Source organism: Osmerus mordax, chromosome 20, assembly GCF_038355195.1.
Source record: "Osmerus mordax isolate fOsmMor3 chromosome 20, fOsmMor3.pri, whole genome shotgun sequence".
In the NCBI taxonomy this organism is placed as follows: Eukaryota; Metazoa; Chordata; class Actinopteri; order Osmeriformes; family Osmeridae; genus Osmerus; species Osmerus mordax.
Genome location: NC_090069.1, coordinates 1418686 through 1435386, shown reverse-complemented (window position 1 = coordinate 1435386; position 16701 = coordinate 1418686). Strand labels below are relative to the sequence as shown.

Sequence of the window (16701 nt, the reverse complement as noted above, 5' to 3'; positions counted from 1 at the left end):
CAGTCTCTTGACTAGTCTTCACCTCAGGAGAGGTTTGTTGGTGCTGGAATGGCTCTGCCTTAGGATTTAGCTGGAATCTGTTATTACACTCCTCTGCACCAAACTCTGTTTCATTTTCACCTCTGTTGTAATCTTCAGGATTGTCCTCAAAATCATTGTATGCCTTTACACGAGCTGCAGCTACTTTAACTTCTTTATCTGCTTGTAGCATCTGAAGCTTTGTTTTCTCCTCATCAAGTCTTAAAGACATCTCAGTTTCTTTCTGTTTAATTTCTGCTTGCATTTTTACTTCGTTAAGCTTCCAGTCAGTCTCTATTTTGCGCAGTTTTGCTTGCTGATCATATATTTCTTGCATGGCTTTTGCTTGCTCTATTTTGGCTGCAAGTTCTGCTTCTGCATCAGCTCTCCTACTGGAAGCCGAGGAGGTCTTTGACTTAATCTCATGGGATATATTAGTATCTTGAGATGACTCTGACACGACTGTATCTGTGTTTGTACAACCAAAAACAGATTCATACTCATCTTTGTTTAACATTTGTCTAACTCTTTCTTTGACAGTTTCTTCATTTTGAGTATCATCTAATGTTTCTAATCGTTTGCTCACCACATCACATATTTCTGTAGTGAGCGTGGTGCAGGTATCCATTCTTTTAATAATCTCTGGTGTTGTAGTTTGATTGCGTAACAAGGGGGCATACTCTTGGCTAACTATATCTTGTCTGTTTTGAACGTCTCTCTGGATTTGGTCAAGATCTTCACCTGAGCAGAAAGTTTTTAATGTAGACCTAGTTTCTTTAGCTAATTGCTTCCAGGAGTCATAAGCCTTGTTAAAAGCCTTCTCGTGTTTCTTCGATTCCTGGTTACGCATCTCTAGGCCTTTCTTTGTAAGACTTCCCTTTCGTGAACTTGATCTTATTTGTTGCGTTTCTGAAGGACAGTTAGATTCCTCTGCAGAGGCTGACATTTCCCTAACTTGTGCTGCTGTTTGCATAATTGTGTCTTTCTCCATTTGTCTGTCTTTAATTTTAAATAGGGTACTGACCTACTCGTATCAGACATCTATTTTGACACTCCAATATTTAACAAACAGGAAACAATCTTTTGTGCAACACCATAAGTCAGACATTCAAACTTTTCAAATACCTAGCCACGTAAATACAGCTAATACAACTCTGCATTAACGTATATTAAACTTATCAAAGCACCAAATGAATAGGACCTGCTTTCAGTCTTTGTTGAACCGATCTTGCTACTCCAACGTCGAGTCTTGTTGAAGCGTTTACTCCAACGTCGAATCTTGCTGAAGCGTCGAGTTTTACTGTTAGCAACCCCTTGACGGAAGTACGAGGAGGCAGAGGGTTCTCACTGATGTCTTTATTAGCTATCGCCGTTCGACGTTGATTTCTTTGTAGTACTATGCATCAACATACATCGTACACGAAGACTTCTAGACACCGTAAAACTACACAAAGAATACACAAATACAACAATGTAAATACACATATAGCACAAAGGAAATCATGTCTCGAAACATGTGCTACTATTACAAACATGTGATCATGTCTCGAACATGTGCTACAATTACATTCAATTATACGTGCGGAGGTAAAATATTACAAGACAAGTTTGACACATATACAAATTACCTCGCTCCGCTTTCCAAAGGGAAACCATACAAATGTAGACTCATGTTCACCACACGACCATCCATAAACGAAATGCTGCTCCTTATAACAACGTCTGCATTAAACTTCTTTCAGGTAATTTAGCGCTTCACAGCTGCACGCACCTTACGTGATGACGTAAGTCAGCCCAGAAACATCAAAACAAAAAGCCGGTCATTACAAGTATTGTAAACACATTTCTAAAATTAAATGAACCGATTTCTAAAATTAAAGCAATTTACACAATCGCCACAAGAGAGCGCTACTGCATTTTGAACTTCGCAGTGGAAGTGGAATCGTTTATCCTTTGCTTATAAGTGATAAACACACTTCAATAATATATTCATAGGATGCTACAACAATTTATTATAAGAAAATCCTTCCTTGTTGCATGATAGAATTGAAGTCCCATAGCAAGAAAGTATCTGACAGCTTACAACATCCCGGCACTGAGATTGCACTAAAGAAGCCGGTTTAGACTGATCCCCCATTCCACAGCTGGTATGATGTACTCAGTGCCAGTTGTAGCACATTTGGTGCCCTAGGCAACCCCCCCCCCCCCCCCCCCCCCCTGTAGGCGAGGTTTATGTAATATGTCAGTATACAGTACTGTCCAAAAGTCTTAGGCACACAAGATATCTTACATGACTCTGTATTTGTGTGGTTATGTAAAACTGCCTTTGTGACGCAAGCCCAGTGTTGTATACACAGACATATAAAGATGTTTTCACCAAAGACAAGGTGACCTGCTCTGGGCGGTCCACGGGAGACCCCTGGGCCCCTCAGGTACGGATGCTCCCTGATAAAAGGGCAGGTCTCCCCCTCTCCCCCCCATCCCCTGAAAGCCGGGGAAAGCAACAAAGACACACTGTTCCCAGCGCAACAGAATCTCCCTCTGCCATTGTGCTGGCTGAAGGGGTGAGGAGGAATGAATGCCCGAGAGAGAAGCTCATGCTGTGGGACATCATCCAACCCTTCACAAAGGCTCTGGAGGGAACACAGTGTGCTGGTATGGGATTCGAATGGCTCTCCGGCTGAAAACCGGAATAATACCGCATCGGTCCGGATACACTTGTTGTGCTGCGAGCTTTGTGTGGAAGGGTCTCCGGTCTCGGAGTTGTAAGTGCTTGTGGAAACGCAATGCACGGTGGGATTGGAAGGCCTCGCAGAGTTGAACTGCAGTCTCTCTCGTGTGCTTTTAGAATCCCTGCGGTCATTCTGGGTTACTGATATGCTAATCACGCATGGCAACCATCAGGCACAGCGGTGTATCCGTATCATAGGGAGGCGAGAGAGAAGCAGGAAAAACTTCTCTGATCAAGTTTACAGACGGGGCCAGTGAATCACTGCACATTCTCACGGCGTGAGAAGTTCTTTATCTTTAAGGAAAACAAAAAGGTTCCTCTCATTCACCCCAGTTGAAAAATGAAAGAGGAATGTTGTGTGTGGGGAGTGGGTCTGGACGGCTCATGCTTTCAGAACAACCTCACAAGAGTGAGAGCAAAAAAGACACAAACTTAAGCGTAGTAGTTTCAGGCTGGCTTCCCAGGTCTGGCCGGGACAGATAGCCACAAAAGCCGGCATACTGGGACACAGGACAGCGCAAAGGACATGCGAGCAGTGAGTCATGAACAGAGAGAACAAGAGAAATGCAGCACAACACTTTCTCCCTCCAGCCCATCTGTACTTGACACCGGGACTCCGCCTCGGCATGTAAACACAGGCCCAAACGCTGCCATGGTTACCAACCACTTGTTCCCTGCTCACAGCCATAACATACTGACACTGACACTGACACTCCTGTGGCCTGAGGTGTAACAGCATTGGCAAGAGAACATGGGAGATGTTGAAGGATAAGTGTACTGGAGCAGAAAGGTCACGTATGTAAGGGGTGTGTCTTGGCAGGTGGAGGATGTTCTCAGAAGGGCAGAGGAGAGTGTTTTCATTTTCCTAGAAATGTCCTCTGCAAACTTGGGCTGGAATGTCTGATGCAAGGAGACAAAGGCACGCTGAAGTCTGTCGACATTCAAGGGAAATAGGACAGCCCTTTGGAAAACAGGCAATAGAACTTCTGACAAGTAGCTTTCAAAATGTGTTCACCCTGTGCTTAAATACTCTGTTCATCAAACTTTAATAATCAATCAGTTGAACATAAAGGCCCAGTTTCCCAGTCATGGATTAAACGTAGTCCTAATGTAAGAGAACATTTCAACAAAGATCTGCATGGAAAAGGTTTTTAGTCTAGGACCTGGCTTTAGTCCATGTCTGGGAAACTGGGCCATAAACATCTTGTGAAAGATTATTTTGGACATCTCTCCTGCCGACCAGAGAAACAAGAGAACACCTATTCATATGAGAGTAACTCTCTCTTTCTGTTAATCGATCATGAATAGAAAAATGCAAGAAATCACTACAAAAATGACTTGAGTTTCTTTAAAAATGTTTAATCAAAAAGTATTGGCACAAATATATTTGTCAGCCTTCAGTCTACGATGCCTGTGGTGTTTTCAGTACAGTCGTTATGTAACAGTACAGTCGTTATGTATCAGCTTTGTGAGAGAAGGTCACATGTGCACAATCAGTGATAAACATTTCACAACAAAAAACGCTTCCATTCCCTGAGCTTCATGTCATTAGGCAGTGTACACGCTAAATAAATAAGAAGTGCAAAAGCAATTCACATTTGACTAAAAGGCACAAATGAGCATCGGAAAGTTCTAAAACCCAATACAATCGAAGCAATCAGCAACAACACTATATTATTTCCCCCTCAAGGTCAACAAAAGAGTCATAAACAGCTCTAGATCTGAGAAGTTCTCTCAGTTCTCCAGTTCTGGTGGCTGAACCCATCTGAGGCGTAGAGGCTGGGGTTTGCAGAGTTCTTTGGGCCGAGGGTTCCCATCCTGGACCACAAGGTGGGCCGCTTCAACGTGCGGCTGGGGGGCCGAGACAGAGAACAAAAGGCTTGATTGTTCCCTGAGCCCTCAGGCTCCACGATCACTCGGTAGTTCTGCCCCCTGTTGTCATCCCAGAGAGGCGTCGATCCACCACCGGCTCGACAGCACACACAGAACTCCACGCGCTCTTTGGGGTCCAGGTTCTGGGGCACGGCCACGCTGAAGACAAACAGGTCGGCGTCCAGGCCGGCGGAGCGCTGCACGGAGGAGGAGCAGGGCACCTCCTTGTAGCTCCTCCAGGAGTCGAAGGTCACCCGCACGTGGGCCGTCTTGTCGAAGCCGGCGTTGCAGACGCGCACGGTGCCGCTGAGAGACGTCTCAAACACGCTGCAGCTCTCCAGCTGCACCCCCGTCTCCTGCAGGCGGCTGTGGAAGGCCTTGAAGTCCTGGTTGGGCTGAGGGAAGGCCAGCCGCAGCCTGTGGCGCGGGCCTGGAGGCGTCCGGACCAGCAGCCCGGAGAGGGGCTCTGCGGCCGGGGAGACTGAGGGGGAGCCGCAGGGGGACACGGAGGGGGAGGTGGGTTCTTGGATGAACAGACGCACCATCGTCAGAGAAAGTCCCAGAGCGTCGGCGAAGACCACGCGCCTCTTCTTCGGGGTCCCGTCCTCCCTGCGCATGCAGCTCTTGGTGGTTGTGCGCTCGAGGGAGGAGGAGGAGGAGGATGAAGACGAGGAGCGCGGGGTCAGGCGGAAGCTGGGCCGGTGGGCCTGGGCCAAGTCTCTGGGCTGGCTGTGAGGATACAGGGACTTCAGGGTGGTGACCCCCATGAGGTGGCAGAAAGGTTGACTCTGGCACAGTGACAGCCTCATGGCCATGTCCACCGGCGTCACAGACGACTGGGACATCATGGGATGCCCTACAAATGCAGGGAGAACTCTGAAGAGAGGAAGAGAGAGAGAGAGAGAGAATGAGGGGGATTAGCATGGCTGAGGAGACCGGATTAGAAGAAAAAACTGTCAAGTTAACACACTCCCTGGGTGGTTTTGGGAGTGTCGTTCTTTTGTTGCTGAATACTTACTTTGTGCAGTTCATTTCCAGGCTGTTTGAGTAGGCTTGAAATCCTGAGCGTTTGCAAAAGCAGATACACTGTTACAAATGTCCACTTAAACCTAGGAAAGATAAAAATAAAAGTTTGTCAGCAATTTACCAGGAAAATGAATAATTTGAACAAAACAATCAGAAAGATAGTATCTAGATTGAATATAGAAGTTTGCAGGCGTTGGTAATTCTACTTACAGGATTGCTGTCAATTCAATTCGTTCGGTAAATCAATCAACGACATCTTATTTAAGAAAAGAAAAGTACAATACTGCAGAACTACTACCTCGTACAAGTTAAAGGATTAAAAGACCATGAATAACAGCAGCGTCTTTCACTAGTCGCTCTCCGTGAGATACTGAACTCCACACCCAGACACTCATCTATACTCTTCACTCAGTCGAGACGAGTATGTTTGGAATGAGACCGCACCCCCGATGAGTCACAACACCGAGCGGAGACGAGACTTCACCCAATGAAAATGTTTCTCGGCGAGAAATGACAACATTCAACACTCACCGAGGCATCGTCTGGGTCTTTAGCCTAGATTTGAGAACACATTAAAAGATAACTGCGTAGTGGAGTTTGTTAGATTAATTGTTAATTTATGAAACTGTAAACTATATGGTTAAGTAAACAGACACCTACAGCGTTAATCCACGAGGATAACCAGTTATTCATGTCATACGATTTATTTACTAATTGGCCCAATTAAAGCGGTATTAATATCAGTCCCAAGGTTACATTGTCATAAAACTTGTTGTTTTCAACAACGTAGAACATTGGGTTCCGTTTCGCTGTTTGTTTATGTTTATAAAGCTATACCAAAATGTTCAGATTGATATCAATACTGACAATTAGCACGCATAAGTGTGATTAAGTTAAAATTAACACGTGGTTAAACATAGTGTACAGCATTTAACCAGATGTTATTATTACACGTACACATGCGTGCCAGCTCTCCCATCGGTAAACTTGTAACCTTGAGTCATAAGAGTCGTCATATCACAGCTGAACTTCAGATATGCAGCTAAACATAGACGCACCGAGCACACGATAATGCATCAGGGTCCATTCATAACGGCGGACACTTCATTTTCCAATATTAATTTTACCCTATTTCAAGTAATGAGAATTGCTTTTTCCATATGTCCTATGTTTAACTAATAGATAATAGATAACTAAATACAAGGCAATAAATAACAAAGGCAATGGTTATTTTCATCATCAATCCAAGGTCGAGTCAGGGATACGGCAATACAAATACCCAAATGACCAAGTCGGGGAGGCATGCTCCGGTCGTCGGTGCACATGACTCACCATGGCATGAGTAAACCCTTTTACAAATAACAGATTGCATAGCCACTCATCTGGCATTCAACAGCTTCAACTCCCCTCAACCCAGATAATGCTAAATCTTAGTCATTACAACAGAACAGGCAAACTGAACCACCAGACTACAAGTAATGTAAGAGTAACATCATAAACAGGTGTTAATCAGGTGAGTAAGAACGGTCAGGTAATCAGTGTGTAAGTCTGTCTGAGTCTGTCTATCTGTCTGTTTTAGTGTCGTCAATCCTCTCCTGATTGACGGCTCGGAGAAGCACTTGGCAAAATTCTGAGAAAGCGTTGTTGTTTTTCGTTCAAGGCCTGACACAACGTGAAACAGTTCAGGGAAGCGGCATTAGATTACAATTGATCTGTGTTGCAGAATTGAGCATTGTTCTGATATGTGTGTGTGAGTGTGTGTGTGTGCGAGTGTGTGTGTGTGCGAGTGTGTGTGTGTCAATGAGGTGGTGGGCATGTTGTTACATGCTGCATTACAGTAAGAAACCCTACATTTCGAACATGACTACTCCTTTTCATCTAACTCCAGCTGTGACTTTGTTCCATCCTGATGAGAAGTATTTACTGTGGATTAAGATAGTGTAAATATCTGACAGCCCCAGGTCAGAGGTCAAGAGGTCATGAGTGTGTTGGCCAGCCGGAGTACCTGCTGTTGAAGACTTTCACAACGTCCTTTACAACGTAGGAAAGAAAGGCTGTGGATTTATGTGACAGTGTGAGTTTAGAATTATTACCAAAGGAAGATGGAAGCAAATCAGTAACATAATGTTTTGAATTTGAAAACGCATTGAATACTTAATATTGAAATGTAAAAACCACCGAATTAGTTAGTTTTGAATTCACCTCTTTAACAAAATATAACAAAACAAAAAAGTTCTGATCCAAAAATTCACGGTTCGGATATATTTGTAATTTCGACCAGTAAAATTCTTATCTCAATATTAAGTATTCAATGCCTTTTAAAAACATTATGTCACTGATTTGCTTCCATTATGATGATTAAACCAACTTTATTGAGAATGATCTTCTGACAGCTTAGATCTCATTAACCCATCATGTATCTGCTTCTGGCAATGTTAAAAACTTGTTCCATAACAGCTGAATATTGTATCCTGTTTTGCACTTGTTACCATAACCTTGTCAATCATCCTATAATTGGTTCCTTGAAAACACCTTGCTCTAAGAGGAATCTTAGCAAACAACAAGAATTTATAGGTCATACAGATATGCACAAGACTGTGACTTTGGTCTTCTATTACTTGGGTTTACAATCAGTGTTTCTAAACTTGGCTGTTTTCTTCACAGAACTCTGGAATACTGGAACACTGGGGCACTGGAGCCCTGGAACACTGGAGCCTTGGAACACTGGAGCCCTGGAATACTGGAGCCCTGGAATACTGGAACACTGGAACACTTGAGCCCTGGAACACTGGAGCCCTGGAATACTGGAGCCCTGGAACACTGGAGCCCTGGAATACTGGAACACTGGAATACTGGAGCCCTGGAACACTGCGACCATGGAAATGTCATGTTTTGGGAACAGGAAACAGTAGTGGCAGCGTGCCAGCTGGTTGTGCTCCTCATTATGGATGTTTGAAGACTGCCATCTGCTGGGCAAGAGGGATTTACTGGAGATGTGGCTTGTGAATGACATCCTACAGATCATTTCAATAGAACTGGTGCTGTATTGTTTTCTGTAAAATGGTTTGCTTTGGGATATACACATATGTGTGGGTAAGTGTAAGTGTTTGTGTTAGTAACATGACCTTCTTAATTTGTAACAGCTTGACAGCAATGTTAATATTTGTGCAAGTTCCAGCCAAGTCAGAGATCAATACAGGAACCACAGCAAGGCTTGGGTCCATTTAAAGTGACATCAGCCCTGAGAATGTTCCAGTAGCAGAATGTATCTGTTGAGACAGATCAATAGTCCACATTTAGTCAAGTAATCTCTGTCGATTCACCGAAACTGGCGATGGATTACAAGGAGGTTTTCCACGCAAAAAAACATTGATTTCTAAAAAGTCTATACCCAATTAACTCTTTCGACAAAGCAAGAATGTACGTGTGTTAGTGGGTATGTGTGTACCTTAGTGTGTGTGTGTGTGTGTGTGTGTGTTTTCACGTGGCTGGCTGACTCGGGTCAAGGAGGGAGACAAGCTGGTGGGAAATTCTTCGTCTACAAGAACAACACTTTTTACTCGTATGCATTTTCACGTACTTCCACTTGATGGCAGTAGGGCACCAGCGATGCAAGTCCTCTCTGCAGTTCACATGTCTCATCCAGCTCACATGGAAAACACACTGGTAAAAACCAGAAATGATAGCCCTCCAAAGGGGAAAACTTAACCTGTTGGAGCAAGGTCCATGTGTGTATCATGCGCCTGCAATCTGGCAGACAGAAAGAAGCTCTTACTTTCCACAAACCCACTGTCACCTTTGTACTTCGCCAAAGGTTTACAAAGCCATGCACTGAACCGTAAAATAGCTGTTGCCCAGAATATACAGTAGAGAAGTGCCACACACACAAACACACACCCACACACATACACAAACACACTAATATTTACATCCTGAACAGGTGCATAAAGGAGAAATGTTATATTTGTCATTACTCTGTCTGGTCTGTTGTCAGCACCGATATTTGTCTATGAATGGCATCCACAGTAGTACTGCAGTAGTATTCTCAGGTATTATCAGGTATTCTCAAGTGTTCCAGTATTCCTGGGCTCCAGTGTACCAGGGCTCCAGTATTCCAGGGCTCCAGTATTCCAGGGCTCCAGTATTCCAGACCTCCAGTGTTCCTTAAAACCTGACTCCGTTAGATCCAGATCCACCCTGGATCTAACGGAGTCAGGTGGCTGAGCGGTGAGGGAAGCGGGCTAGTAATATGAAGGTTGCCAGTTCCCCAGCCGTGCCAAATGACGTTGTGTCCTCGGGCAAGGCGCTTCACCCTACTTGCCTCGGGGGGAATGTCCCTGTACTTACTGTAAGTCGCTCTGGATAAGAGCGTCTGCTAAATGACTAAATGTAAATGTAAACATCAGCACAAAACTATCGCATGAAACATAGCTGTGCCCAGCTGCACACGAGCCTCTTTCCCGCTCCATTACCACAACAGGAAGTACATACCTACTTTAATGTAAATATACACTTTGTTACCTCCTCCCTAGGGAGCTACTGTCTAAAAGATTGCAAGTGGTTAATGAACATAGAAGAATCCCAGTGCTATCACTTAGCATGGCCCATATTGCATGTTGTATTGACCCTTGAGACAGAACAGCACATGGAATAACCTAGTTTCTCCAAAGCCGTTCATGACCCAATGGCTGTGTCCACGTTTAGCCTCGTACCTGGGAGAATGCCGTGTTGTTGGGAAGCTGGAGAACGTTGCTTTTCTTTTTCATTAAACGCCTTCTGTCGAGGGAAGACTTAATTAAACTCAAACTCATCCCAGCAAGAGAACACGACGGCCGTTCTCCCCAAAGGCAAGCTCTTGGCCATGGTGAGTGCAAGAAATAAACTCAGATTCAATCAAAATGCACAATCCCTCTGAGGGTTTGGCTGAGTGGATTTATCAGCATGAATGACTGGGATGTATCTTTCCTAACCTCCTCTTTTGTGTCCTGCGTGAATCAACTGGAGACGACCCAGTAGGACACAAAGCCTGCCCTAAGCTGCCCCCTCACGGAAAGCAGGGAGAGTTCATTAATACATTAGAAGTGCACTCTGGGAAATCTGCACCTCAGACTCCTGAGCCATCCTCACTCCTTCATTCCCTGTGAAGAAACTGCCGTTTGATCTCATCTTCTTCCTTAAAACCAAGCCTTACTCGTTTTCACTTCAACAGACTATTTTTGACTTCCAGTGGAATTAAAGTACGGAGCCGAGAAATGAGTTGGTTTCCACGCAGGGGTGTAAATGTGCATTAAGGAACTCCTGTTGTCTTCTCAATGGCGGTGAAAGAGGTACATTAGTGTGATATAAACTGCTTAGAATGTGTGTAAAATCAATCAGAGGATTGATAGGTTTTGGTTCGGTTGATGCTGCTCTGGTTATACAACACTGCTTCAATCGCATAAACATCAAATTACTGGTAGTTTGAAAGGATGTCTAACGACCAAGCTGACATATGTTCAGAAAATGTTCAGTCTCGTAAAACTGTTTTCATGCTTGGACTACTTTGTGAGTCTCATCCACCCACGTTCTCCTCTGTGGAGGACACGGGTCAAACTATGACCACATGGTCAGCAGCTCTGGGAATTGTAAGACATGTCTTTTACCACATGGTTGGCTCGCCCTCATTTTTTCAGTTTGTCTGGACAAGTCCCAACACTCTATGCTGTGCTGGAAGAAGGCCTGTGCTTGTAATATATTATAAGGTGGCATGATGTTTGATTACACAGCCACCTGCAGGTATGGCTGTGCTGCATGAGCAAGCCAGAGGACCACCCACTCACAAGAAAACGTCTGACCGGTTGATAGGAAACGACTGTGATGTGTCGGATAGGCCGCAACCATCCAGTACTGTACCGTAAATAAATCGCGCAAAATGATAGCTACTGTATTATTTATGTGGTTTAAGGAAATATCACCATAAGCCAATTGTTTTCTGGGGGTGGGACTTAAAAGACCATGAAGAGAAAGACCTAGAAATATTGGATTCTGAGAAATATATATACGCATTATCACCTTATTTCAGTCTCTGTTCATTTGAGTCTTTTATTCTCGCTATTTAGTTGTCATTGTTTCAACCCATTCTGCCTGAGGCAGAATGATATCAGAGCCTTTTAGTTCTCCATGAATATTTCATTGTCAAAAATCGCCCCAAAGCAATGGACAGTGCGTGAGATTTTCTTTTGATTTGAGATCTAACTATCAAGAAATCAATTTATTTTTCTTGAATAATTCAAGGTTTAATGGGATGAAAATTGTTGAGAGCTGTTGTGAGGCAAGGGGGAGGTTGGGGGACATTTGTCCACACACCTGTCAATCAAAACATAGCAACCAATAGCCTCTCAGTGCTGAACAACTCAGCCCATTTTAGTGTGCAACACTATGCTGCTACTGATATGTAAATGTGTACATATAGAATTATATAAAGAGTTTGTTGTCACCATCCTATCCTACACCGCAGGTCAGGTGGGGTCAGATGGCTGAGCGGTTAGGGAATCGGGCTAGTAATCTGAAGGTTGCCAGTTCGATTCCCGGCCGTGCCAAAGGACGTTTGGGCAAGGCACTTCACCCAACTTGCCTCGGGGGAATGTCCCTGTACTTACTGTAAGTCCCTCTGGATAAGAGCGTCTGCTAAATGTAAATGTACTGAGTTTGTGGTGGCTATTCTATGTGACTAGCTGTCCGTTTTACAAGTCTGTCTTGACTTGAAATCACGAAAATCAGGAAACCTTGACTGAATCATGCAGAAAAGCAGTTTGTCTCGGTGAGTAGGTTGTCCTCTCTTGTGGGACATTATTAAACCCCGGAGAACACATTGAGACAACTCCCCAGGTTTAATTTCCACAGTAATTGTTCCACGGATTGCTTTCATGTTCCACACACCGCTTACCTCTTTCAGAACTTTCAAACCCATTATTGAGTGGAAATGTTGACGTGCACCTCATGTTTCATGACGGGGCGCTAATGCAAAATGTTCAGAGGGAAGAATTAACACGGGGACCTAATAATGAGACAAGGTGCAAAGAAAGAGAAAGAAAGAAATAAAGAAGGAAGAAAGGATTGAAAGGTTTAGGTGAAGTATCTAAATTCTACATCAGTATTTAAGGATCCATGACTCACTGGTATGGCAGTTGGGAAAGAGAAAGTTATTTTCAATAGCAGCCCTCCTGCATGTCTCCTGGGTAACTGGCTATCGAACGGTCACAGAGGGCTCCACTCTAGGGGCAATGGATGAAATCACGGCATTGACTTTCCAATATCAGCTCTCTCTGCCATAATAAAGACCTGGTGGAGGGCAAGTGGCCGAGGGAGCACCTAATTCCTGCAAGGTGAGAGGCTGCGCTATGTTACAGCTCTCAAAATTCGTAAAAAATACAAATGACATGTACTGACTCGGCATCCACGCGCTTTCCGAGGTTACACTTCAAACCACCCTGTTTTCCCCTGTCTACGTCTGTCTCTGTATCTCTTTTCATATCTCATCTCCAACCTCCCCCTTCTCTGTGCTGCGGTTTTTATTTCCCAAATGTGACACGAGACATCTTTGTCAGTGTCGGGACTGTGCACACCTTCTCGTCGACCTTGAGTTCGTCACAAAGTCAGTGCAGAAGACACTGCAGCCGTGTCATCATCTTTCTAAACCTGTCAACTGCCGACCTCCCGCCCACCTTCGGCGCTTCTGTCCTCGGCGTCGGGACAGGAGTCGGATGGGTTGTCAAAGACAAGCGGGTACGAATACAGAATTACAGCTGCCACTCAAGAAATGGTTCTGGAAAACAAACGGACAAGTTTTGCCGTCACTCCGGTCTGTTGTTTGAATAATTGCTTTGCGCAGTTTTATTACATGTCCTTTGTGGGTGTGTATATGATTATGCTACATTGTGTGTGTGTGTGTGTGTGTGTGTGTTGAGGGTGGCGGAGAGGCGGGGATGCAGAGTGGTGTAATGAGGTTCTGTGTGGGAGAAGGATGGAGATGCTCGTTTAGAGGTTAGCCCAGGGGAAACCGCTGTACTTTACAAAGGATTCAATCACATTCGCGAGTCACGTCGCAACTGCCCAGAATCACAATTTAATTTCAAAAGTTTACAATTGCGTTAGGGAGCCTTGAAGAGAGAAGCGAGGAGCACGGGAAGGGCATCCTGGTGTTTTTGTTGGAAGCTGCAGATAAGAAGCAGACTCTAAGTGAGCTAAATGAGAAATAGCTCCAGCACAGCTGTTGTTCCATTAAGGACCCCCTGGAGAAGGCGTTTAAGGGGGGGCCGGGAGGAGAGGAGGAGGGTTGGGCGCCAGCCACCCCCGCCACATCTGCCAGAGGCTCCAGCCTTTCATTTGGTGACGGAAAGAACGTCTAATTTGGTGAGGAGGCCTATTATTGCTGCTTGTGTGCTAGTCATCATCAATTCATGGACCCGGAGATGAGACTGAGATGGGTTCCCTGCCAGTGTCCATTTCTTTCTGAGATCACATCAGCTAGGAGCTACTGAAGCACCTCTCTCACCTCTGTTTACGACGGCTACCAGCAGGGAGGCTCTGGCACGGACAGCAACAATACCCCATGACGCTTTCCGCTGTCTCCTGTTTTTTGTATTTTACATTTCTTTTGTTGCTTTGGCAGTGGAGGGTGACTGGCCTTTGTGTTGCAGAGGCCAGGCCTGGGCAGGTTTCTCTGACAGGCTCAGGCAAACATGGAGAGTGGTTGCTCTGAGGAAAGAGGAGCATAGCTGGAAGAAGGAAAATGAAAAAAGGCTGCATTCATTAGTTTGACAGGTAGCCCAGGCTGTGCTTTGAAAGCCTTGTACGACATTTACTTCAATAAGTCCCATTTATTGTAGCCTGCAAAAAAACTTCAAAGTGCTTTCTTCTCATACATGGGAAGGGAATGACTCATTTCAAAGTAATACAATTGCCAGCATTCATTAATCAAATCTCAACTCTCTCTGCACTGGGCTGGGTGTGAATTTGCAACAGGCAGGCTGGGAAATGGTTGACACCCGAACAGAAGACCTGTGGGAAGATCAGGTTTGAGCCGGTTTGGTGCAGGAGACTGCAAGAGACACTGGGTTCTACATCAGATGCAACACATCTGATATGTGCGTATGACAGGTAAAACGTTTGTACTTTCAAACGCATTCTTTATGTTCATGCATTTTTTAGTACAAGGAAACTTCTAAAAAAGCTTTTCTCCTCCATACGAAACACTTACTGTTCTTTTCAGACAAACAGGTTATTTCTTTGATGAGCAATGACAGTCAGCCAAGAACTGGTTTTCCTGAGTGCTGCTATGTATATCAGCCAAAGGAGCATAATTACTGTATCTAAGAAGACATAAATTACTCCTCCAGCCTAACCCCGATCTAAAATGGTTCTTCTGTACTTTAACTATAGAGTTATTACACAGTTGATTTGAATACATTCTCTGGAATTCTCTGTCATAATAGCTAAAGGTCTGGTTCTTAGTGCTTCATGGTGGGCATTACTGGCAGGGGCGGTTTTAGGCAGGGGCGGACCGGGCAGCCGCCTGGGGCCGCATTTTTTCATGTCACGTGGGGGGCGCACGAGCATAAAATAAATAAATGAAAATATCTGCGCCGCGAAGCGGTTTTCTCTTTTCTATCATTTCACTGTGTGGGGATTTTGCAAATTGGCGCCCCCTTCAGGCAGCTGCAGGCACCCCTGCTTGCTGAGGGGTGGGGGGGGGTCCACTGTTTAGTGCAATACTCTAAATTAGTGGGCTAAAGTCAGTTGCACCTCGACTTTCTTCCAAATAATGCACATTTCATTCATAATATTATAAATACAGGCCTAAAGTTCCTGCACATTTTTTTATTTTTTTATTGTGTGAAATGGCTAATAAAAATATGTAACACAACGATTGTGGTCACCAAGGTGAATTGGTTTAGTCTTGACTTCTGGTCGTGAGTGACAGTGTTGGGGGGATGGGAAATCTGTTGGCTGTTGAGTGCCAAAGAAGATGGACAGGAAAAGGTCAAGTAAGCCATCAGGTGCCCAATTTCGAAAACATTTCGAAAAAAAAGAAAAGAAGAAGAGGAGAAACACGAAAAAGATAAAGGTATGCAAATATGTCTCTGTATGATTATTACGGTATCCATGTCATAAATGAAGAGCTAATGTTAATTGGTGGGTATAGGCTAACTCTTACGTTTGTTAGCCTTTTTGCTATGATGCGTGCTATGCAACAACAATATTTCGGTTTTAACTCAACAAACACGAGATAACATTTCACCATAATAGTGTGCTTTGCAACAAAACTGTTACAAGTTCAGTTATTATTTATTTTCATTATTTAGGTTAGGCCCTGTAATTAGCCAACGGAATTTTCAAATCTGTAGGTAGTATCAAAGACGAACATTTGCTATTTGCTACAACTATATTTCGTGACAAAGTATAGTTTAACGTCATAACTAAAAGTGTTCCTCCCTAAAAGTTATATTAATATAGCATGTAATAACAGACATTTGGCGTGTAAGGGCATGTTTATGTAACCCTCCTATTATGTTTGGTGTCAATTTGACCCCAGGCTGTTTTAGCTGTATAGAACATAATCGGTCTTACCACAACAGCCTTTTGATTTCAATGGGGGGGGGGGGGGGGGGGGGGGGTGAATTACACCCAGGGTGTAATTCAATGTAGAACTGCCACTGATTACTGGCCAGGAGTACTGTATGCAATACTATACCATACCATACCATACTAAACTATACTATACTGTACCAGACAAAACTACACTATCCTATTCAAAACTATTCTATGATATGCTATGCTATGCTATGCTATACTATACTGTACCAGACAAAACTACACTATCCTATACAAAACTATTATATGCTATGCTATGCTACACTATACTATACAGCATTTTATTAAACTATCCTAAATCAGAGAGCTACTACTGTATGTAGATGGCATGTCAGTGGATCAGGGCCAGGGTTCACAGACAGCTAATAAAACATTCTTAAATTAGTGGTTCACTGTTAATTGGCCTACAGGAATACTAGATG

The 16701-nt window shown here is 44.0% G+C and overlaps 1 protein-coding gene and 1 long non-coding RNA gene across 2 annotated transcripts; both read right to left on the bottom strand.

Moving 5' to 3' along the window:
* Window positions 1-1359: 1359 nt before the first annotated feature.
* On the bottom strand, window positions 1360-1837 carry LOC136964489 (uncharacterized). The gene is made up of 2 exons (XR_010879079.1): window positions 1647-1837; window positions 1360-1462 (listed from the first exon to the last, which is right to left on the bottom strand). It is a non-coding gene; the product is annotated as an uncharacterized lncRNA (long non-coding RNA).
* Window positions 1838-4091: 2254 nt separating this feature from the next.
* ppp1r3c2a (protein phosphatase 1 regulatory subunit 3C2, duplicate a) lies at window positions 4092-6004 on the bottom strand. Its single transcript, XM_067258445.1, has 3 exons — window positions 5858-6004; window positions 5640-5730; window positions 4092-5497 (listed from the first exon to the last, which is right to left on the bottom strand). Exons 2-3 carry the CDS (start codon window positions 5651-5653, stop codon window positions 4465-4467), a joined length of 1047 nt encoding a protein of 348 aa, XP_067114546.1. The 5' UTR covers window positions 5654-5730; window positions 5858-6004; the 3' UTR covers window positions 4092-4464.
* Between the last annotated feature and the right edge of the window lie 10697 nt (window positions 6005-16701).